Source organism: Calypte anna, chromosome 5A (genome assembly GCF_003957555.1).
Source record: "Calypte anna isolate BGI_N300 chromosome 5A, bCalAnn1_v1.p, whole genome shotgun sequence".
In the NCBI taxonomy this organism is placed as follows: domain Eukaryota; kingdom Metazoa; phylum Chordata; class Aves; order Apodiformes; family Trochilidae; genus Calypte; species Calypte anna.
Genome location: NC_044251.1, coordinates 38,029,715 through 38,052,823, shown reverse-complemented (window position 1 = coordinate 38,052,823; position 23,109 = coordinate 38,029,715). Strand labels below are relative to the sequence as shown.

The window sequence follows — 23,109 nt, the reverse complement described above, 5'->3', positions numbered from 1 at the left end:
TCTCTGAAATTTTGGGGGGAAGGGGAAATCAAGAATAATTTTTTAAGTCGTTGCAAATCTGGATGCTGGATGGTGGTGATCTGAACTTGGTCTTTAACAACTCATATGTGTGTGATTATCATCCTTAATTGGGTGAAGTTCTCAAGGACATAGGATACTCTGCCTTGCATGTAGATGGTACAAACTAGAATACTGCTATGGCAGCTACAAATTGTCCCAAAGCTCTAGCAGTAAAAGGTTGTGTGTTGCTGGAGTGCAGAGTCTTGCCCATGACCTCTCTCCATTTATGACCACAACAGCTGTGTGGCCATGGACTGAGGTATAAATGACAATGGAGAGGTCTGCTGCACCCTGACAAAGTAAAGATGCAGAATATCCCATCATCAATCCTGGGTTGTCACATGTGGTGCTGGTAGTTTGCAAATTTGCAATTTGTAATTCTTCATCTCTTTCTCCTCAGATCAGAAATAGATCCTCAAAACACAGCAACTGAAAGAGACCTTCAAGGCAAGTGAGTCTTTCCCAAAAGAAAATTAACTAGACTGTATCCATAATCAAGATGTTTTCCAATAACTGCAATCAGGAAAGAAAGAAAGAAAAAAAATAAAAAAGGAAAATGTTGCTTTGCTGAACAACAAAAAGAATTCATCACACAGTTCCTGACCTTAAGAATAACCCATATAAGTGAAAGACAGGGGCACCTGCAAACCCACAGGTGGTTTTGTCCTTCACTGGCAGCAATATTGGAAGAGTATGGTTCTCATAAAAATCTAAACTGTACTGTACACAAAACTAAATTTATAAGAAATACTTTCATACTGCTTTAATGTCATGATAAATAGCTGGAATTTTTCATTCTGAAATTCCTTGAAGCATATGCTTAGCTGCCATACAGGAAGTGTGGCTGAATGTGAGCTGATGCTCCAGCTGATAAAACTTAACTACCCTGGACCATGGTAGGTCAGAAATGTCATCATAAACCTTTGCCTTCAGGAAAACATAAGTAACTTTCACAGGTAGGAGTCAGATTTATTTTTTTTAAAGTTTATTTTAAAGGGATTAAGCCTTGCAGAAAGAAGCAAGCTCCCCAGTGTGTCCTGTTTCTCTGCCAGCCTAAGGTATCACTTCCAAGGCAGCCATAGAAAAGTAGCCATGGATAGCACACACCCAGTGCCTGCAGCTATCTGTGGGCTACAGAACAAAAAGAGTAAAACGAGGAGTCAGATTTCACTCTGATAGCTGTCTGAGAACGCCAGTTTACAGACCTCAATATACCAATAATTCACTTTGGACATCAAGAAAAAGAGAATAAGTAACTTCCATGATGTGATTTGACAGTATTAATCTATTTACTTTTTGCCTAGTACTAATTCTTTCTACAAATCATTGTAAACAAATAATTTCCTAAAAGCTCTGCCTGCCTTAATGATCACTAAATGCAAGAAAGCATGTTTCTCCTATACTTAAAGGTGTACACAAAGATCCATTCCAAAACAGAAATCACTTTTTCAGTTTACCTACAAAGAGTATAACTAATTTAGTAAGAAAAGTATCCATAATTATAAACAAAGGATGCGGGTGGAGGAAGAGAAGCAGGAAATCATGGCTTGACCCTCGTGATCCCTCAAATTTATCCTGAGTATGAGGTGTATGGGATGGAATACTCTGTTTGGTCAATTCTGGCATCTATCTTGTCCATTCCTCCCCAAATGAGGCTGCAGGTGGGACCTCTTTATTCCTTCTGGAGGGTAAAATGTTCCTCAGAGCTGAGCAGTGTCCTTGGCTCTGCACACCAGTCTCTAGCATAACTATAAACATCAAGTGTTACCAGTCCTAGAAGCACACACTGTCTGAGGAACTTGCTGTTAATTTCAGCAAGTGCAGCTACTTACAAGAGACTTAGCTAAAAGCAAAAGTACATGACAGAAAATCACCTTTATCCTGGCCCCAAACCAGGACAATGCAAAATTATTATTTGGGGAGTCAGGATGAATAGTCCTCTCACCAACTAAAAAGAAGCAAACCAAAAACCAAAGTCCCAACTCTGCAAACGGTTTATGTGTATCATAATTTGAAGCAGATGAGGAATGCTATTAATTCCAGTGAGACAGTTCACATGCTTGCAGACACACATGGTGTGATAACCTGCAAAAGTATAGAATCATAGAATCATAGAATTGGCTGGGTTGGAAGGGACCTCAGAGATCATCGAGTCCAACCCTTGAACCACCGTTGCGGTTGCTAGACCATGGCACTGAGTGCCACATCCAGTCTTTTTTTAAATGTCTCCAGGGACGGAGAATCCACCACTTCCCTGGGCAGCCCATTCCAATGCCTGATCACTCTTTCCGTAAAGAAATTCTTTCTAATATCTAACCTAAACTTCCCCTGGCACAACTTAAGTCCATGCCCTCTTGTCTTGTTGAAAGTTGTTTGGTAAAAGAGCCCAACCCCCACCGGGCTACACCCTCCTTTCAGGTAGTTGTAGAGAGCGATGAGGTCTCCCCTGAGACGCCTCTTCTTTAAGTAGCAGGAGGTTGGCAGAATATACCTGGAACAGTTTACTCAGCTGCTTACCTTGTATTATCAAGAAAATCCTTAGAGCTCTTCAGAGAAATAAATTAGTATGCTCCCTTCTCCAGTAAATGGCTTGGAGTTTGCACTGACTGAAATGATGATGTATTCTTCTGAGCAAAAGTAGAGTCATAGGTGAGGTCAGGCAAGAAGCAGTCTAAGTTTTGAAATGCAGGTGGCAGAGCTTGAAACAAATAACAAAATAAATCTAATTATGGCTTTTCCCTCCCCCACAATTGGTTTTTGGGATTTACATATCCCAGAAGAGAATCATCTTCTTTACAAAATCATAACTGAATTAGTAAACTGGGGCAGGATGAAATTTGTCAACCAATATGTAATACCTGCTCCTGATGTTTAGTGAATTCTACAGTGATGCTGCTGGCCTGAGGTTATCTATGAGACATACAAATACTTAATATTAATAGGATTGCAGCAGGTACATTTGAAGGGCAGGGTGAATAAATCTTAAGTCAAAAATCCTGAAAAAAAAGTCTTTTTTTTTTTCTTAGATACTTCTATTTGTATTGCAAGAGGATGGACTCTAGATAAATCATTTGTACCACTGAACTTCATTTAAAAGAAAATGAGTACATTTAAATGACCATTTCTCTTTAGCAGTGTTTCCATGGTTTTACACTGGGCACTCCATCTAACCACCTTTTTATTTCCTCTGAAGAACAAAGATTAACAGACCTATAAGAAGGCTGTGATGATTCTGAGAAGTATTAATCACTGTGAATCCTTTAGTCTATCTAAAATTCTAAGCATATGCCTGAATGTTAAGTCAGGGATTAAAACTAAAATGGCTGCAAAGGTTCGTAAGAATTTATTTGGTGATTGTTGTAACATCAATATTAAGGTAGACATGCATGCCCATGGTGTTTAATGAGTACTGTGAGTTATTAATTTTAGCATAATTAAGCATGCTCACTCTTACATATTCTCAGTGCTTAATGAGTTTAACTGGAAGTGGTAAGTAGAATTGCTTTACTTCGATTTGCATCTGAATTTGCCAACATTCAAGACAAAGGAAACCTATTTTAAGTGTATTTTATTATCCTGTTAAATGTTGTGAAGATTCGTGCTAAATATTTTAATACTACCCTAGAATGTTGATGTTGCACTGATAAAAGAAACCAACCCATCTGCTTTTGCACTTAACTTGTTGAGACGGAAGATGATGGCAATGGCTGAAGTGATGAAAACCCTGGCCTCTTGACATTTCCATGCCAGCTCTGAGGGACAGAAAGAACCTTGAGCAAACCGAAGCCGTCTGGGTGACAAATTCATCAGCTGAAGTGGGACCGGTCTGGAAAAGCTTTGAGACTGGGAGGGCACCGACCCATGCGGGCAGAGAAGGCCCTGGAGACCCCAAGCCCTGGCCACAGCTCCTCTGCGGACCGAGGGGCTTTCTGCACTCTTTTTCTTCACTTGGGCAAGCTGCTGGTAAGCACGGCTGGACACGCCGCCTTCTACAGGGGAAGGTCGGTGGCTCTGTACCGCAAGCAGAGCTCCGCAAGCCCCACTACGGCTGAGGGAAGCGCGGCCGGGCAGGGCTGCGGCCACCGGGCTGCCGTGAGGAGCCCCCTCCATCCACGGGGACTCGGGAGGGCCACCAGCCCCTCCATCCACAAGGGCTCGGGAGGGCCACCAGCCCCTCGCAATCGCCGGTGCTCACAGCTCCTACGCTGACTCCACCGAGATGCCGCGGGCCGGGGCCATTTCCCGCAGGCAGCGCAGACCCCCACCTCGCCGCTCCGCCATCCATCGCCTGCCTGAGGCGGGCAAAATGGCGGCGGTGGCCGAGGGGAGGGAGAGGGGGCGGGGAGAGGAGGGGGCCGCCGCGGCGAGGCGAGGCCGGGCCTGACGGCCGCCGATTGCAGCCGTTTCCACCTTCTCTCTCCCCGCCGTCCTCAGCAGCAGCAGTAGCAGCGCCGGGGTGAAGGGGCCCTGCTGGCGGGGTGGAGCGCCGGGCCGCAGCCTCCGCCGTTCACACTCCCTCGGGGCGGGTGGGGGGACGCTCCGCCACCCTCCCGCCGCAGGCTCAGCCACTTTCCCTTTCTTCCCCCCGCCCCGGCCCGCAAAGCCCCTGACCTGCTCCGAGATCGGGCCAGAGGTAGGTGCCCGCCTCTCAGAGGCTCTTTACCGCGGCTGCCTCTCGACGATCGTTCGCCGCGGGGGTGCAGGCACCCACCTGCCCCCAAGGGACGGCAGCAGCCGAGCGGCCCTTTGACTGGAGCAGGCAGGGGAGCCGGGGCCTCCCCGAAGCGGAGAGGGGAGAGCTGGGGGAGGCTTTGCCCTCCTCGGCTTTGCCTCCTGAAGGTGTCTCGGCGAGCGCGGTGTCTGCCTGGCTCCCTGTACTCCTCCGGAGTGAGAAAAGAGCGAGAGGCTTTTGTTTTAGATCGTTCGGTTTGATGATTTCTGTGCCTGCAGAAGGTCAGGGGGAGAGGTAGCCGGGCAGGCAGTGTGGTGGCTCCGCTGGGAGCCCATGTATCTGGTGAGGTGTTTGGGGAAGGAGGGAGTCTGCAGAGCCCTTCCCAGAGCGGTCCCGGGGTGCTCATCCCGGGACTGGAGCGCATCAGCCTCGGTGTCACTGAGGGGGATGGCATGGATGCCACTGGGGAGAGGGAGGGTCCCCGCCTGTGCTTTGGAGCTCCAGGGTTGGCAGCAGAGCTGAACAGTGACCCAGGGAGTGAGTGTCTGGGCAGGGGGTGCACATCCATTTCTCTGCCCAGGAGCCTGCCGTTGGCTCTGTCCCCTGCCAGGAGGTGGTTTATGACCTTTTCCGGGGAAAAGACCTCTAAGGTCACCGAGGTTTAAGTATTTTCTGTGCTTCAGCGGCTTAGGTGGCATCTTCTCCAGGTACCTGAAATCAAACCAGACCCCACGGAGGTGATCCCCCAGGTGTGAAGGGTGATGCTTGTCTAGGGAAAAAAACCTCGGGCCCTGCTGTGAATTTCTGCCTGGATTTGAGCAAGACTGGCTTTGATTGCCTTTGTAAGAAGGGCACAGAGAGAATGGTGCAAAGTGAGGGGGGACTTCATGGTGCTAATGCCCTCTTGCCATCCTTGTGATAGCATCTGAGTGGCAGGGATGCTCTCTGGTGATGACAAAGTGTTGTGGTGGGGATTGTTTGGGTAACCAGGCAAGCTGCCCGAGTCAGGCCAGGCCTGTATGTTCGGAATGTCTATTGAAGCCAGGTCCTGTAAACACCCACTGATGTGTGGAGTCCTGTTGCTAGGGCTCTGCACAGAAATAACACATGCATGAGTGCCTCTTTGAAGTCCTAATGTGCTACCTGACCATTTGAAAGCCAGGAGGAGAGCTGAGGGTATCCTATCCATAGTTCATGAGCTTCACTCCGAGGATTTTAATTTACAAATAAATTCACATATTTTTATGGCTCAGTTTGGAGTATAGCCAAGTAGAACTATATTGTTTATGTACCTAGATTTTTTGTCTCACACAAAGATGTCTATTATTTACACAGAAACTGTAAGAAGAATGTTTTGTTAACATTTTGTTAGCAATATAAACTGACAAATACAAATGCAGAGTAGAACTTGAACCAAAACTAGTCCTTCTTAGAGCAGAAAGACACAGCTGCACAAAAACTGTTTTCCAAGGAAAAACTATGCAGGCTTTGATTCTACCTCTCTTATAAAACTCATCTTGTATCATTTATGTGCATCTAAATCTACTGCCTATAACTTTCCCAGCAAATTAGTCTGGTGCTTGTGTTGCCCTCTAAACAGTGTTTCTGTTTCTAAACATTGTGATTGTGTTGTGGTTTTTTTTTTCCTAATTACATTTGACATTTGTTTCTAGCTGGGTGTGTCACTGTTAAATTTCCAGATTCCTGAGCTGACTGCAATGAATTACCACTCTCCATTGTCAACATGTGTCTTTCCCATTAAGACTGATGGCTGCCTTCTCCTTCCCTTAAGAAGCTTTCAATGGCTTGAAATAGTGTGACCAAAAAATTTCCATGCTTTCAATATTCCACGTTCAGCACTGTATGTGTAAAAATTCCAACTTGCAGTTTTTACTTTGCCTTTTTTTTTTTTTTTTAATTTCACAGCCTCCATGAAGAGTAGCTACAGAGCCTGGGGGTCCTGCTTTTTGTTGTAGAGTGTGTTGACTTGGTGTACTTGACTGCAAATTTCCAGCATGGCTTTTAATCTATCTCATTTGCAGTGTTTCTAACTTAGTCCCTGGGTGACCAGACTGCTTACAGTCAAGTGATTGATGTCTAAATGTAAGGAGAACATTGTTCTCAGAAGCACCTAAAAGCATTGGTATTGGGATCACATCTAGCTTGGAAACTCCGTGGCAGCCAAGTGTTTAATATTTAGTATATCACCATTATATCAGTAATGGTGGCTGATAGGTTTTTATCAGATTATATGTCAAATAGAAGAAAGCCCACATTTCAGTACTGGCACATTCCTAATGCACACCAACACCTCTTTTTTAGAATTACTGTTAATTGAATGCTTTCACACTCTGTATTCATGCTGGTTTTCCACCCTGTTTCTCTCCCTGTCATTCATGGATTCTGGCTTTCATGACTAGTAGCACAAAATTATGTCCTCCTATCATAATTACCATCTTGCATTTGCTATGTCTACATTGCCTTATCCTCTCTAAATGAGCATTCATATCTAATTTATATTTGATTATTCACTGTAAATGTTTACAGGTATCTTTTTCCCCTTTTTCAGCTTTCTCCATTGACATACAGAACAGTATATGCTGATTCTGCAGGAACTCTAAAGTAATTTGTTATTTTGTTTTATTTTACATGTTTTAGAAAGAAAGAAGTGATTTGTTTATGTCTAGTGCAGTGCTCAGTATAGTGAGATCCTGGTCTGCAAGTAGGCTGTGTGGGGAGGACAGTAAAAATGCTGAAGTAGAAAGCAATTTTTAATGCTTCTACTATTTTTTTTGTTTTAGTTTATTTCATAAGGCTTAGATTTTTAAAGGGATCTTCCTTCCATTTATGTGGTTATTCACTGAAGTCACTGACTGTTCTGTTTGCACATTGAGATGTTTAACAGCATTAATTGCAATTAGAGGTCTGTGGCAAGATGTGGTTGGAATCAAACCAGAAGGAAAAAGCAATTCAGTTTTAGGAAGGTGGAGATGAGTTGGCTTTATCATCTCTCAAGAATCGGTTATATGTTTTTATTTCTTGTCTAAAGCTTCAATTATGAATTAATTCTTTATTTTGAAATAGATGTTTGCTTAGTAGTTGTATTTTATCAGTCTGTGGGTGCTTTAGCATGATGTTTATTAACACTAACCTGTCAGAATTCCACTGTAATTCATTAAATGAAAATAGGACAAAGAATTTCCTGGTTAAGGTTTGAATCAGATTCAAGTAACATTTATGTCTTTTCCTTTCTATTCTTGTACAGGAAAAATGATCCTCATCCAGCATTCCTGAGTAATAAGAATGGGTCCAGATGTACCTCTGCTGAATGATTACAAACAAGAGTTCTTCTTGAAGCGTTTTCCACAGACTGTGCTGGGAGGTCCCAGGTTTAAATTAGGCTATTGTGCCCCTCCTTACATATATGTGAATCAGATTATTCTGTTCTTGACACCATGGGTTTTGGGAGGACTAGGAACACTTTTGTACCAGTTAGGAGTTCTGAAAGACTACTACACTGCAGCACTTTCAGGAGGACTGATGTTTGTTACTGCACTTATTCTTCAGATGACAAATATATATGCAAAACAGAAAACAGTGACAGTAGAGAGAATGCAAATTCAGAATTCCCTAACAGATGAAGATGAGTTTGAATTTTCCAGCTGTGTAGGTTCAGAGACAGTAAAATTTATTATTCCTGGCAAGAAGTATATCATCAACACTGTATTTCATTCCCTTCTGGCAGGGGCATTGTGTGGGTTGGGAACTTGGTATTTGCTGCCAAACAGAATAACTTTGCTGTATAGCAACATTGGAGGAACTGTTGTGATCTTTGTGTTTGGATGGGTGACTATATGTATAGGAGAGTATTCATTAATCATAAATACAGCTACTGAAACAGCTACTTTCCAAGCACTGGATACTTATGAAATCACTGCTCTGATGAGACCTTTCTACATTTTTCTCTTCATTGCAGTGGATCTCGCACACAGGTAAACATAATACAACATCCAGCTAATTAAAATAGTGCTTATTCTATAGATTTTTAATGAGAAAGATTAAATGATTCTTTGGAGGAAAGTTTACTTTGAGATTTTAATCAACTTACGAGCTCCAAAAAAGATTGCATGGTAAAAGTCAAAACTTTATCTGTATAGAAAAGGTTGTTCTTAAATTTTTATAGAATTCCACATAAATTAGGAAGAGTAATTAGAGCAGTTTCTAAGTAAGGGACAGCTAAAATTATCATCTGCCAATTTCAGTATTTCTGTTCAAGAGCATTTGCATCAGTGTCCTTTTAAAGGATGTGTTTTCAGAAAGCATCTTCCTGAATTTGGTTCTAATGAATGGATAAGCAAATGCAGATGTTGCTGTATCTTTATTATACAGATTTTGGACATGGATTTTAAAATGCTTTTGTAGTACAAAAAATGATGTCAGTAGAAGTAGGAGGCTTCTGTATTTGTAATTTTGAGATGAGCATTTTAGCTTAAGTATTTCTAGAATCTCTTAAAGCAAAATGCTTTTAGATTTACTGTATGCATTTTTTCTCCCTGTCGGGTGATGTTTGTATCACTTTGTCACATGTACATATTTTATGGCTGAGGTACTTCAAATGCATAAAATCATGTTTGATTTGAGTAGTTTTGTACTTGGAAATGTCTTTGATAATAATTTTGTTGTTGTTGTTAATACTTTCTTTTAGTTACCTCATCACTTATTCTATGAGAGTTATGCATGTGGTCTTAGACCCCAAATTATTCTGATTTTCAGAAGAGAAAATTCAGACATCCTTTAAATTCCTGACAAAATTCCTTCTAAGCTTACTTACTTATTTAGTAAGAAGTAGAGAGAAACCAAGTATTTTGGCAGTCCACCCTTAAGATAATTAGGTATCTGGTGAACTATATATGGCTTAGAATTTATGCAGATTCCTAATACTGATTTTTACATCTTTATAGAAAGATTGCAATAGTTCTGTGTAGAAAATACAGAACATGTACCAAAGAACATTTGGTGTTCATAAGGGGAGTTTCATCTCTTGGTGCACAGACACCATGCCAGTTCTTTCAGTGTTAACACATTTTATGTCTTGGATTTGCATAAATTTTGACTTTTCTAATTCTGAAAAAAATACTTAGCATATTTTTTTTTTTGTTAAACCAATGAGGTCTTAGAGCTTGTGTCCCTTTGTTTTTGCACAAATATTTCTTCAATGTGTTATCACACAGTATCAAGATAATTAGGATACTTAACATAGCTTGACTGATCTGTGTAATCTGAAGGCTTTAGATTTTTTGAATGAAAACTTAAACTGTGTTCTGATGTCCTAATCAGTGTATTACTCCTCCAAGCATAAATATATGTCCTTATTTACCTTTTTAAATATACTATTTGGGGGTTTGTAGATCAAATATGTAACATTTATACTTCTGGATTTGCTGTAGCAGTTAAACAAAAAGTCTTCCCATGCGTCAGTTATCATTTACTTCACAGAAGTCAAATCCTTTTCTTCTTTTATCCAGGTTTGCTGTCAACACACCCATTCTAGAACAGACAAACCAGATTTTGCACATCATATTTCTTTTTCTGCCATTCTTATGGGCAATGGGAATCCTGCCCCCCCTTGACGCACTTTTTCTGTGGGGAATGGAACAGCTGTTGGAGTTTGGACTGGGAGGTTCACCCATGTCAAGTAACACAAAGTAAATGCTGCTTGTATAATTGTAAAATATATCAGTATTGTCTATAACCTTTTTTTTTTTTCTCTTCAAGCAAATCTTCTTTATTTTCTCCTTCACAGGTTATTAGTAATGTTTCTCATTTCTGCTGGAACAGCAATAGCACCGTATTTCATTCGCAGCACTCTCGGTGTGATCCTCTTCATGACTGGATTTGGGTTCATACTGAGTCTTAACCTAAGTGAGATTGGTTTTGCCTTCAAACACACCATGATCAGCCACTTAGCCTCCAGCAAATCTAAAAATATGCACAGAGGTCTTAGAGTACAATTCGGGTGGAGGGAATTTATTTTTTATTTGTCTATATTGGCATTTGCTCTCATTGAAGCCAGCCTGCTGCATCAATTTGCAGGCTTTTCATCATTTTCCAGAGCCAGTCCTCAGGCTATAGCAAGTTACATTCTGATTGTATTACTTATAATTATGTGGATTCTTAGAGAGATTCAGAGAGTGTACTTGTTTGGAGTCTTCCGAAACCCCTTTTATCCAAAGGATGTCAGGACTGTGACTGTGTTCATGGAGAAGCAAAGAAGGCTAATGAAAGTTGGTGTTGTCAGGAGGATTTTACTAACACTAGGTAGGAATACACACTGTCTGTTGTTTGTTAGATGATGCTTGTAGGAAGATTGAAGCAACACTAGAATTGCTGTATGTGCAAGATTCTGTGAATGAGCTAAGAAAAAACAAGTAGCTGGAGATATTTGTTCATGTTTTGCTAAGTTGTGCACTGAGGTCAAAATTATTAGTTCAGAACATTTGAAAGTTATTTTATATATTTTGTTTTTAGGGGTAAACATAACAAGGTGAGCTTTTTAAAGGTCCAGCTCAGAAAGCAAGGTCTTTCAGGGGATTTTAGGTAAAAAACATCAGTACTGACTTCTGAAAAAATGGCTCTTGTAGGTTTTTTGAAAGGTACTTAGAAAAAAAAAATGAGTTGAGAATCTGCAGGCTAACTAAATAATTTAGTTCTTACAACTTGCCAGTAAAGGGAACGGTCTCCTTTCTGGTAGGTTAGGGACAAATGTATCTGCTTCAGGGGAACCAAAACTTGATCTAAGTTATTTAATTTAAATAAAGAAGCATCAGTTTGGGGAAGTTTATTGAGGAGCACTATTATTTTTTTGCTTATGTAAGTATTCCCATTCTCGTGGGGAAACAACAAAAAGCAAGTAACAAGTAAAGATAAATTTTTGCCATCTTTGGCCATCAGTGCAAACGTGCTGGTTGGTATCCTGGAAGTGTCATAAAAAGAGTAGATTGTACTAGTGAAGGGAACTGTTTTGTTGTTTGTTTTGTTGGTTTTTTTTTAATGCTAAAATTTCCATTCTGCAATAAGACTGATTACCTCTTCAATTATGTTTTTGAAAGGAAATCAATGAATCTTTTATTTCAATTCCAGTGTCCCCGTTTGCTATGATAGCATTCCTGTCACTCGACCGTTCTCTGCAAAACCTTCACTCTGTGTCTGTTTGCATTGGATTCACAAGAATATTTAGGATGGTAATTTGGATTTTAAATATGTTAGCCTAAGAAATCAGCCTTCTACATGAATAAGGTGACCTGGAAGAAATATTCCAGGTCATGAAAGAAGACACAGATAAATATATTTTTAAAAGTATGTCTAACATGTCTCTATTGTAGGTCTGGCAGAATACAGAGAACGCCCTCTTGGATATAGTGGTTGTGTCATTGGCACAGATGTTGGTGTTGAATCCTGACCTCTGGTGGAACAGGAGCCTTGATACAGGAATCAGACTCTTGCTGGTAATTATCATAATGGAAATTCAAGCAGTTAATTCTCACTTCAAGTCTTTGTTTCCTTGCCCTCCTCTGTCAGAGTTCAGGCCCTAGGAAACAAAAGCTAAAAAGCTGTGTACTAACACAGGCACTCTAATACCAGTCCGTGATAATCACACTTCATTATCTTAACATTATTGGAGGTGAAGCAGCTTTGTCAGTGCTGGATAGGACACGATGCAGGACAGGAATAAACCTGTGCTTGTTGTATGCACCTTGCAGGTTGGTTTCCTACGGGATCGACTGCTTCAGTTTGTCTCCAAGCTGCAGTTTGCCCTCACCATCCTCCTGACATCCTGGACAGAGAAAAAACAACGCCGTAAATCCACAGCCACCTTAATCACACTCAACGTCGTTTTCTTCCCCATCCTGCTGACCTTCATCACCATCTCCACACTCCTTTCTTCTCCTTTGCTGCCTCTCTTCACACTGCCAGTATTCCTGGTCAGCTTTCCCAGGCCGGTCCGAAGCTGGCCAGGACCTGTGGGTGCTGCTGCCTGTGTTTGCTCCGATACCGTCTATTACCAGCAGATGGTTCCGAGCCTGGCTGTTGCTCTGCAGTCTGCACTGGCAGCTGGCAGCCTGGGTAGGTGCTCTTAACAACTCTGTGGAGGAAGGTAGCTAAATATTTTAGGGAATGCTGGAGAAGAGGGAAATCGCAGTGTTTGATTTAAACCCCTTTCTGTGGGTTTTTTTCCTCTGAGATTGTGCAAATGAGAAAAAAGTGATTACTTTTATCCTTCTGGCACATCTGTACTTCTTAAATTCTTGCAAGAAATCAATTGTGGCTTGTTATCTTTAAAATAACATTAGAATAACCAAGTGGTGATGAAACAATACCAATCCTAATCCTCTTATACTGAACAAAAAAAGGGTGGTGTGCATTCAGTCCACCTAATTTGAGGCCATAAATTGAGTTTTCCTGGCAGTCGGGGAGAGAAGGTGTGTGTCACACTGCTCTTTGTGGTTGTATATGTGTGTGTGTCTCTGCATCATATTACTCAGGGTCCAGAGTGTGACTTCACCGATTTGGCTGTGTTAATGGGGTACAGTGAATGTGGATGTTTGCAAAATACATCCTGTAGCCTAACGAGCAGCAAACAGTGGAGATCAGGACCAGCTGCTGAGACTTCAGGTCATGTCTTTTGTGGGCTGTTAGAGTAGGGTTGTAACAGGACTTGTAGTCTTAAAACAGGTGAAAAACATCACGATGGGTATTTCACAGAATTACTAAACAGAAGAAAGAGAGTTTTCTCCCAGCTGGAGAGAGAGTAACTGCTTAAATTGCTCATTTTTTTTGAGAAACACTTTGTGCAACCTAAATCAACCCAATCAAAAGATCTTGTCCTTAGACAAGAGGCAAATATTTACATAAACCTCTTAGAAGATGGCCTGTGACTAGAAAAAATGGACTAATGTTTAAAGACAGTGGAAGTTAACCCTAATCACACTTTTCTCAAGACAATATGGAGGTGCTTCACCAGGAAACATTAGCTGAAATTTATTTTAATACTGATACAGAGAGGTATTAAAAAATGAATCTAGGAAGTTTTTTTCATCTAAAGAAGAGATATTCACATTTTTCTGCTTACATCAGCCTACATATGGTTTTTATATATAATATAATACATAGCACACTCTGCTATGTGTCTGTGCTATTTTATATATTTTATATATATATATATATATATATATGCATTTCCCCTTTGCCATGATGACTGGTGGCATGTATGCCTCAGATTAAATAATTTAAAACACTACTCCTGAGCAGGGAAAAGTCTCCACTTTAATGGGAAAATCTGTGAAATAATGTCTTCCAGCAAGAAAAAGAAGTGGTGTTCTCAGATGAGTTCAAAATGAAGAAGTACCACTTTGTGTGTCTCTATTTTAATTTAAAACCATCCTTTTTCCTATGTAAAGGAGTTTTAGTAGCTTTAACAGCTAGCAAGAAAAGAATTAAAATCTTTGCAAAATGTTAGCAAGGAAATGCACTTCATTAGCTCAGCAGGATAGAAAAGGTTACTTAAAATTTAACCACAGCTTAATGGTTGGTTTCACTGATTTCATCTTACAGCATTTAAAACCTGAAATTCTCTGTGCAAGTGAGTGAGAGCAGAAGCAGGTCATAAACCAGCACTGGTGTGTTGGAGAAGTTGACAGTAGTCTGTAACTTAAAAGAAATACAATATAGCCATCAATTGCCAGGAAGTTTGGTATTGCACTTTTTACTGAAATAGGTAGAAGAGAGAAAAAGTACCATTTTTTTCCTTTGGACACAAATATCATCAGATTTTTACAGTGAGAGACAGATTATGGGGTTTTTGAGTCCTGAGTGCTTTGATGTCTGTGATCTGCAGTTCTTCAGGACTTGGTTTTCAAATTTCAGTTTATTTTGTGTGGCTGTATTTTTGTGACTTAAGGCAGTGGGTTCAGATTTATTCCCCCCAGACACATACATGGGTACTTGAGAAAGAACACAGAAGATTTCCACTCCATCTGCTGTTAGTCTTCAATGTGTGGGATAGTGATTCACAGTTTTTTAAAGATAAGCAGGTGTGCTTGAAAAGGTTCATCTTTATCTCTGCTTCTATTTGTGTGTCTGTAAAATGGATTTGATATTATAACACTTGAGCAGAATCATTTACACTCTAGATCTTGCATCCTAGGTGATATTTTCTAATAATTCTGAACTACAGACAGGTCAGTGTAGGACCTGGCAGTGTAGGTAACGAATCTTATTGTGTTAGATCTTTTTTTTTCCCATTAAAAAAAAATTCACAGTCCACAGCAAACAGGGCCATTAAGATTCTCACCTGCTGGGTGGTAATTTTTTAATTTATTCAGCAGTAATAAGGATTTAGATCTCCAGGTGACATCCATGTGAGCTGTGGATTTGGAAATGCAGGCAAATATAATCTTTAATCATGAAAATGGTGCCTACAAAGGGAACTGAGAGGGGAGTTGCTTAACCCTGGTCTGGTATGAATGTTGTAGTCCTGCAGTTCTGTGAGGATTGCCCAGTTTTGCACAGTTTTAGCATTACAATTCCAAGGTCTAGCTGGGCAGCCATTTCCTTTCAGATTAGGTAAGATTCAAATTAGAATCTGAAAGGAACCAGGTTAGAATCAGTTACTATTTCTAGCTACTTTTAACTGATCTTTATGTTGATGGAGAAATACTTTGTGTTTGGAGTTGAATTCCTCAGCTAGCATGTAGAAAAAAGGTTTTTCTCATTAAAATGCCACAATAATAACCAGGGGTTTTGTCCTTCTTGCCAAGGTCTCTCTCTCCCCGGATCACATTACTTGTGCCGTTTTCAGGACAGGCTGATGTGGATATTGGTGCTAGAAAAAGGTTTCACTTACTGTGGTGTTAACATCAAGGTAACTGCACGCTGAGGACTGACACATTAATGCTTTGAAATCATGCAAACATTTTGCTGTATAACATTTCAACAGTGTAACTAATTTACCTGATGTTAGTCAGTCCTAAAGGTGAGCATTATTGCTATATTAACTGCTCTTGCAGATGATACACTCAGCAGATGATAAATTTTGCAGCATCCAGCTTGAGATACAACATCTTTAATAAGCTGGCTAATAAGATCTATACAAGGCAAAGCTTTATTTTTTTTTAAGAGATTGATCTGTGTCTAATATTGTAGTGAGTGCTCTGCTGTTACTGTTATCTCCATCTGCTATTACCATTATCTCTAGTTAGATATGTAGTTGTGGGAATATTGACAGTGGAATTTACCTTTATTCAGAATTTTTTTGTTGCAAGAAAACAGCTTGCTAGCATTTAAGGATATGTACTGGTGAAAGACTAAATCCAAATTGTTTTCATTTATGTTTTAGGGACTGGAGTTGCAGGAAACATCCTGTCATGCAGCTGAAGCTCACAGAGTTGATGAAATTTTTGAAATGGCTTTTGAACACCAGGAGCACACAAAGATTCTTTCCCTGAATCACCATTTTGGACACATTTTGACTCCTTGTACCGTTCTACCTGTGAGGCTGTATTCTGATGCCAGGAATGTGTTATCTGGAATAATTGACTCTCATGAGAATTTAAAGCACCTGAAAGATGACTTCATTAAAGTGCTTGTATGGATGCTAGTTCAGTATTGTTACAAGAAATCAAAAACATGGGAAAGGCCGGGCAGTGCCAACAAGAACAAGACAGGATCACTTCAGGAAAATCAGCATAGTGGTGTAGTAGAGAAATCCAGGCCTCTGAGGGAAGAAGATAGCTTTAGTGTTGATACAATTGAGGACTGGACTGATGATAGTGACATTTTTGATCTTGAACCCAGTAACAGAATGAAAGACAGAAAAGAACGTGGGCAGTGGGGAACTACCCCAAAAGTTCATCTGTCTATTCCAGGGTCTGTAGAAACACAAAGCCAAGATGTCTCACAAGAAATGTCACAAGAAGATAGATTATACAGGGCTGTTGTGCTTGGGCTTCCTGCTGTAGACAAAGGGAAACGGCAGGAACTTTTACCTCAGGTTGAATTTAGTTGCTCTTACTCAGAGCTACTGAGCATCCCTGAAGAATGGAGAACAGCCCCAGTGCCTTCCTCCAAAGTCAATGAAATGAGACAGAGGTTTCCAGAGGAGTGGTACCGCTTCATTTTGAGTCAACTGGACTTTTTTCATCTGAAGGAAAAGCCTTCTAATTTACTTGAAGACCTTATGAAAGACAAAGCTTTGAAGGACTTGTACATCCATGGAGTTCTGTCGTGCTGTTTTGGTCTGTTTGGACTGGATAACACAGTGCCTGCCCCCAGCCACGTCTTCAGAGCATACACGGGTGGTATTCCATGGTCTGTTGGGCTGGACTGGCTCACAGCCAAACCTGAGCTATTCCAACTGACATTGAAAGCATTCAGGTAAAAGAAATATATTCCCTCAGATTATAAAAGAAAGTAGTTGGTGTTAAAGCCAGGTAATTTCAATATCCTTACAGCTTCTTCCTACACAAATACTGCACATAAACCCAGGCAGGGAAGAATGTCATAGGGAGATTTCATCCTTCTCTTCCCCACAGCAGCTGCCTCCAGCACTGGAAATCCTCTGTGCTAGGTGGGGGGGAAAAAAGCCCTGACCCATTTTCATTGTTCCCATAAATCTAAAAGTATTGTGATGGAGTGAGACATTTGGCACTTTCCATTATCAGGCCAACACAGGAACAGTGTTGGAGGTGAATGAAAGATGTTCAAGCTAATGTGTTTTACATCTGGGTGAGCTAAAAGCACACCCGAACTGCCAGTGACTCAGCTGACAAGCAGAAACTGTATTGCAAAGTGGCAATTGCTTAATAACATTTGATGGAGCCTTTCTGCCTTTCCTAGCCTTGCTTCCTCTTGTCTTTCACTGCACTGCTTACTGTGGGGCTTTTTGTGCCTTTCAGATACACTTTTAAACTTATGGTTGACAAAGCAAGCCTGGGGCCAGTTGAGAACTTCACAGAGCTGGTGAACTACCTGGAAGAGTATGAAAACGATTGGTACATTGGGCTGGTCTCAGATCTGGAGTGGCAGCAAGCAGTTCTTCAGGAAAAGCCATACCTGTTTGCACTGGGGCATGACCCAAACATGGTAAGAAGAAAAATTAATAGTAAGCAAGGTCAAAGGTTGGTTTTCTTTTCCACTGTTTGTTTGGGTTTTTTTCCTTTTGAATTGCATCTCAAAACATGAAGGCTGGGCAGCCAAAGTTTGTTTGTCAAAGCAAAGTTTATTGATGTCAGACAAGAACTGACATCACTGTTGTAAATCACACCACACCACACTGTTCTTCAGGTGCAGCAGTATTTCCTATTTGACTATTTTCAGAGATGGAAGAATTGAACTGAGGAGACTCGTTTATACCCTTTGCCATTTTTAAAGGGATGATATTCATTGTATCATAGAATCACAGAGTGGTTTGGGTTGGAAGGGACCTTTAACCATCACCTGATATCGAGGTCCTGGAGCGAGTCCAAAGGAGGGCAACCAGGCTGGTGAAGGGATCCAGCACAGATCCTATGAGGAGAGGCTGAGGGAGCTGGGGGTGTTCAGGCTGGAGAAGAGGAGGCTCAGGGGAGACCTCATCACTCTCTCCAACTCCCTGAAAGGAGGTTGGAGCCAGGGGGGGGGTTGGGCTCTTTTCCCAGATGACTTTCAACAAGACAAGAGGGCAGGGTCTCAAGTTGTGCCAGGGGAGGTTTAGGTTGGATATTGGAAAGAATTTCTTTACAGAGAGGGTGATCAGACACTGGAATGGGCTGCCCAGGGAAGTAGTGGATTCTCCGTGTCTGGAGATATTTCCAAAGAGCCTGGATGTGGCACTGAGTGCCATGGGCTGGGAACTGCAGTGGGAGTGGATCAAGGGTTGGACTTGATGATCTCTGAGGTCCCTTCCAACCCAGCCAATTCTATGATTCTATCATTCTAAGATCAAGTTGCTCAGAGCCCTGTCAGGCCTGACCTTGAATGTCTTCAGGGATGGGGCCTCCACCATAGAATCATAGAATCATAGAATAGGCTGGGTTGGAAGGGACCTCAGAGATCATCGAGTCCAACCCTTGATCAGCTACCGCCACAGTCACTAGACCATGGCACTGAGTGCCATATCGAGTCGCTTTTTAAATGTCTTCAGGGACGAAGAGTCCACCACCTCCCCAGGCAGTCCGTTCCAATGTCTGATCACCCTTTCCGTGAAAAAATTCTTTCTAATATCCAATCTGAACTTCCCCCGGCACAATTTAAGACCATGCCCTCTTGTCTTATTGAGAGTTGCCTGGGAAAAGAGACCAACCCCTGCCTGGCTCCATCCTCCTTTCAGGGAGTTGTAGAGAGCAATGAGGTCTCCCCTGAGCCTCCTCTTCCTCAGGCTGAACAGCCCCAGCTCCCTCAGCCTCTCCTCATAGGATCTGTGTTCGAGTCCCTTCACCAGCTTGGTTGCCCTCCTTTGGACCTGTTCAAGGACCTCAATATCCTTCTTGAACTGAGGGGCCCAAAACTGAACACAGTACTCAAGGTGTGGCCTTACCAGGGCTGAGTATAGGGGCAGAATCACCTCCTTGGACCTGCTGGTGACGATGTTTCTGATACATGCCAGGATGCCATTGGCCTTCTTGGCCACCTGGGCACACTGCTGGCTCATGTTCAGCTTCCTGTCAATCCAGACTCCCAGGTCCCTTTCTGCCTGGCTGCTCTCCAACCACTCTGTCCCCAGCTTGTAGCGCTGCATGGGGTTGTTGTGGCCAAAGTGGAGGACCCTGCACTTGGCCTTGTTGAAGCTCATCCCATTGGAGTCAGCCCATCTCTCCAGTCTGTCCAGGTCCCTCTGCAGAGCCCTCCTGCCTTCCAGCTGATCAACACTTCTCCCCAGCTTGGTGTCATCGGCAAACTTGCTGATGATGGACTCAATCCCCTCATCCAAGTCATCAATGAAGATATTGAACAGGACTGGGCCCAGCACTGATCCCTGGGGGACACCGCTGGTGACCGGCCGCCAACTGGAAGCAGCCCCATTCAGCACCACTCTCTGGGCCCGGCCCTCCAGCCAGTTCCTAACCCAGTGCAGAGTACGCTTGTCCAAGCTGTGGGCAGCCAGCTTTCTCAGGAGGATGCTGTGGGAGACGGTGGGATCCACCAACTAATCGACCCAGGGCCTTGAAGTCCTTTTTAATTGCCCTAGTATTTCTTCCATTGATATCGTCACTGCCAGCCTGGACTACCAGCAGTGGGTAATAATCTGAGGGTCGAATTAGTTGAGGGAGTCTCTTAGTAATGTCCCTCACCCGGGCGCCAGGAAGGCAGCATACCTCTCTGTGGGATGGGTCTGGTCGACATATAGGTCCCTCAGTTCCCCTCAGAAGGGAGTCACCAACTACGACTACCCTTCTTCTTTTCTTTGTGGGTGAAGTTTTAATCAGGCTGCTAGACAGGGGGTGAACAGGAGACCTTCTGGACAGATCGTCCTCTTGTCCGTCCTCCTCTTGATCCTCTGGGTCTAGGGCCTCATATCTGTTCTCTATGGGCACCTGGGGGGATGGTGGGGGTTGGGGGAGAATTCTTTTGCCTTTCCGGTGGGGGATCTGTTTCCATTCTCCCCTATCCACCATGTGTCTGGGCAACCTGTTTCCAGTGTTTCAGCACTCTCATAGTAAAGCACTAAAACTTAGTAAAAAAAATAAAGCCTAAATTTACCCTACACTAGAGTTTTAAGACCACGTATGTAACCCTGAAGCTTTGATTTGGTGCTTTGTAACCAAAAGCCCCAAAGCTTTGATTTGGTGCTTTGTAACAAAAATTCTTGGAGAATGAACTGAACATTTTGATCTGTTGATTCTTACAGGGAATTTACACCGGGCGAGTCCTCACTCTTCAGGAACTGTTAGTGCAAGTAGGAAAACTTAATGATGAAGCTGTCAGAGGTCAGTGGGCAAATCTGTCCTGGGAGCTGCTCTATGCTACCAACGATGATGAAGAACGCTACAGCATCCAGGCACACCCTGTTCTTCTGAGGAACCTCACTGTGCAGGCTGCAGACCCACCCCTAGGCTACCCTGTTTATTCATCAGAACTTCTGCATCTGCCTTTGTTCTAGAATGTCTGTGGCACTTTTTTTTTATTATTATTATTACCGTTATTTTGTATTTTCCATCTGCGTGTTGGGAACCAAATGCTCATGCTGTGTTTATACACTCTGCCTAAGATTTTACTCTCAAAGTGGTGTTGGGTGGCAGTGCCAAGCCAGCATGTGGAGTTTGCACAGAAATGGTGCTAGCCAGAACCTTCAGCAGGCAGGAATTTTGCTTTCTTGCTGATGGAACGTGTGAGACACCATTGCCTGCCTGGCTGACAAGCCAGAAGATGCTGAAATTCTCTTCTCCAGTTTAGAGAAGAGCAGTGTGCTTCTGGTTCTGATCATTAACAATTTTTGGTGTATTCTGTTTTATATTTTTTTCTTAGACAGGTGACTTGCACTGTACAGTCAGGTTACAGCTCCCTGTGGTACCATCAACTGTAGAGTTGGTACCAAAGTGTACATAGGACTATTTATATGATTTTTTTTTAATTATTATTATTATTATGGCCATTTTGTATTCGACCGAATTCAGTTTCAGAATTTGTTGCAAGACTTCTGTTGCTCTTCCTTAGTTGTAGGAAGTTACCAGTTATGCTTCAACGAAGTAAGCAGGAAGGGAAGATTTTTACCAATGTACTTGTTTTGAGGGGGAAGAGAATTTATACAAAACTGTACATTATGACACATTACTTACTGTGTGACCTACTGATGAAAGCAGCAAATATGTAATTAGAGAAGGATTTCAAATCCACATGGATTAAATCTATCTTCTTCAAATACTCACATATTTTTTACATATATATATAAATTGTATGCAGCCTACATCCTCGTCACTAACCAGTCTTCCACAACTCCTGTGAGAGCTTTGATGAGGATGAGGTGGAAATCCAGCTGCCTGTGCCAGAAGCAATTTATTTTTTGTAACCTTACCCCACAGGTTAGAACAGAATTTGGCAATTGGGTTGTAATGCTACAGGTCTCCTTGAAAACAGGGCTGGGCTGTCTCTCCAGTGGGTTGTTGATCCTGTTGGTTACAACCTGTCATTAGCACAGGAATGTCTTTTCTCTGCAGGTCAGTAGTTAGGTGGATGCCAAGCAGGTAATTGTCTTTAACTTCTAGAATCAGTTTAAGTCAGAGGTGCTGCACAATTGAAACAGTCCTGGCTTACAACACCCAGCCCTGGATAATTTGGAGAATGTTTATTACTTTTTCTCCTCACCCCTAGGAAGTTTTTGTATCAGGTAAAATTTCTCACAGGATTGTGTATTGTGTACTTGGCTATCAGGTGTTTCTTTTGATCAGTGGCTGTAAATTATTTTAAAGGAATACACAAACCCTGGAGTGGGATTCAGACCCCCTGGTACAACACCTTAAGGTACAGGGATGAAATTAACACAGAACTAAACAAAAGCAGCTTTTAAAAGGTGGGTGGATGGGGTGTGGGAATGTAAATAACAAAGTGCTGATAAGCTAAAATCCCCTTGCTTGGCCATAAACAGTGTCTGGAAACAGTCACTGAAACTGGTCTGGAAAGGGCTTTTAGAGAGCACCCTTTTCAGCTCCTTCTCAAAAGGAACTTCGGGCAAAGTATTTCATCCAGTTCAAAATTTTCAGTACCAGGGGTCTCATGAGCTCATCAGGTAAGTTTTCTACTTCTTGCAGCAGCTGGAAAGTTGTTTTTTTTCTTAAATCTAATAAAAGCTGTCCACCTCACCCTAAGCCTTTTGCTATTTGCCTTCTGTATGGTCACAGAAAACTGAATTACTTGTTTTTTTCTTCTTTTGTTGCAGCAACAGCAGTTTGGGTTTTTTTATTTGAAGCTGGCTGTAATTTCTGCCCTCATTCTTTGTAAACTGAATAAACCAGTTGAGAAAAATCATAGAATCATAGAATCCTTGGGGTTGGAAGGGACCTCGAAAGATCATCTAGTCCAACCCCCAAAAAAACCTTGACAAGAGCTGTGATCCTTTTCTCTTGCTTTCCTCTGGCTCTCTCCATCTGCTACACAGCTTTCTTGGGAGCTGACCCCTGGGTTCCAGCAGAGAGCCCGACTGGTACCAGATGGAGGAACAGAACCAGTGATGTGGGGAATTCTTGTTTGTGAACAGGAATGAGGAGCTGGGCTCTGAAGTGCTGTAACACCCTGTCCCTGCCACCACAGCATATCCCATCACCCTGGATTCCTTAATGGACCTTCTGGTGTTTTGCAATGGGACAATCCCAATTCATGTCATGATTTTCTGAAACCTTTAGATTTTT

At 42.1% G+C, this 23,109-nt stretch overlaps 1 protein-coding gene and 1 long non-coding RNA gene across 2 annotated transcripts; one reads left to right on the top strand and one right to left on the bottom strand.

Moving 5' to 3' along the window:
• Positions 1 to 2,630: 2,630 nt before the first annotated feature.
• On the bottom strand, positions 2,631 to 4,909 carry LOC115598477. Its single transcript, XR_003987683.1, has 4 exons — positions 4,672 to 4,909; positions 3,740 to 3,812; positions 2,919 to 2,970; positions 2,631 to 2,758 (listed from the first exon to the last, which is right to left on the bottom strand). It is a non-coding gene; the product is annotated as an uncharacterized LOC115598477 (long non-coding RNA).
• On the top strand, positions 4,481 to 22,694 carry PCNX4 (pecanex 4). Its single transcript, XM_008501036.2, has 12 exons — positions 4,481 to 4,693; positions 7,302 to 7,354; positions 7,998 to 8,724; positions 10,258 to 10,437; positions 10,536 to 11,050; positions 11,873 to 11,973; positions 12,115 to 12,237; positions 12,493 to 12,856; positions 15,550 to 15,653; positions 16,128 to 17,164; positions 17,686 to 17,872; positions 20,616 to 22,694. The coding sequence occupies exons 3-12, from the start codon at positions 8,036 to 8,038 to the stop codon at positions 20,865 to 20,867; spliced, it is 3,552 nt and encodes a 1,183-aa protein (XP_008499258.2). The 5' UTR covers positions 4,481 to 4,693; positions 7,302 to 7,354; positions 7,998 to 8,035; the 3' UTR covers positions 20,868 to 22,694.
• Positions 22,695 to 23,109: the final 415 nt, after the last annotated feature.

Bases quoted from the DNA above. Each gene is read 5' to 3' on its own strand.
- PCNX4 (XM_008501036.2), top strand. From the start codon at position 8,036: ATGGGTCCAGATGTACCTCTGCTGAATGATTACAAACAAGAGTTCTTC. The intron at 11,051-11,872 runs GTAGGAATACAC...TTTCAATTCCAG, and splicing joins GAGGATTTTACTAACACTAG to TGTCCCCGTTTGCTATGATA. The intron at 12,857-15,549 runs GTAGGTGCTCTT...CTTCTTGCCAAG, and splicing joins ACTGGCAGCTGGCAGCCTGG to GTCTCTCTCTCCCCGGATCA.